This window comes from Cystoisospora suis (assembly GCF_002600585.1).
Source record: "Cystoisospora suis strain Wien I chromosome Unknown contig_3874, whole genome shotgun sequence".
Lineage (NCBI taxonomy): Eukaryota > Apicomplexa > Conoidasida > Eucoccidiorida > Sarcocystidae > Cystoisospora > Cystoisospora suis.
This window is the reverse complement of record NW_027156669.1, coordinates 1-359: the sequence shown is the minus strand read 5'-3', so window position 1 is coordinate 359 and position 359 is coordinate 1. Positions and strand designations below refer to the sequence as shown.

Sequence of the window (359 nt, the reverse complement as noted above, 5' to 3'; positions counted from 1 at the left end):
AGAAAGATAGAAAGGGCGACGAAGTTCGCGACGAGGATGTCGTTGTTATCAATGGTGACGATGAAAAGAGTGAGACTCGATCAGGCTTGAAGAACGACCGGATGGAGAAGGATAAAAGAAACAAGAGAGAAGGTGAAGGAAATGAAGACGTAGACAAGATAGGACAAGGGGGAGGAGGAGGAGAAGGCGGGAATGAGAGAGATCGGAGTCTTGTTTTCTCTCGAGAAAGCACCAAAGAAAAGCATGATGAGAAGCACCCTCATCATCCTCTTCATCTCTCATCCTTCTCTCAAACTCCGCCTTCAGCTAAACGTCAGAATCCTAAGATACGAAATGACGGAGGAGGAGGGGGGGGAGGG

At 48.2% G+C, this 359-nt stretch overlaps 1 protein-coding gene across 1 annotated transcript; it reads left to right on the top strand.

Moving 5' to 3' along the window:
- Position 1: 1 nt before the first annotated feature.
- CSUI_007357 (uncharacterized protein) lies at positions 2–343 on the top strand (the record flags this gene model as incomplete). The annotated part of the gene is made up of 1 exon (XM_068067503.1): positions 2–343. A coding segment is annotated over exon 1 (240 nt), but the record flags the coding sequence as incomplete, so codon positions are not given.
- Positions 344–359: the final 16 nt, after the last annotated feature.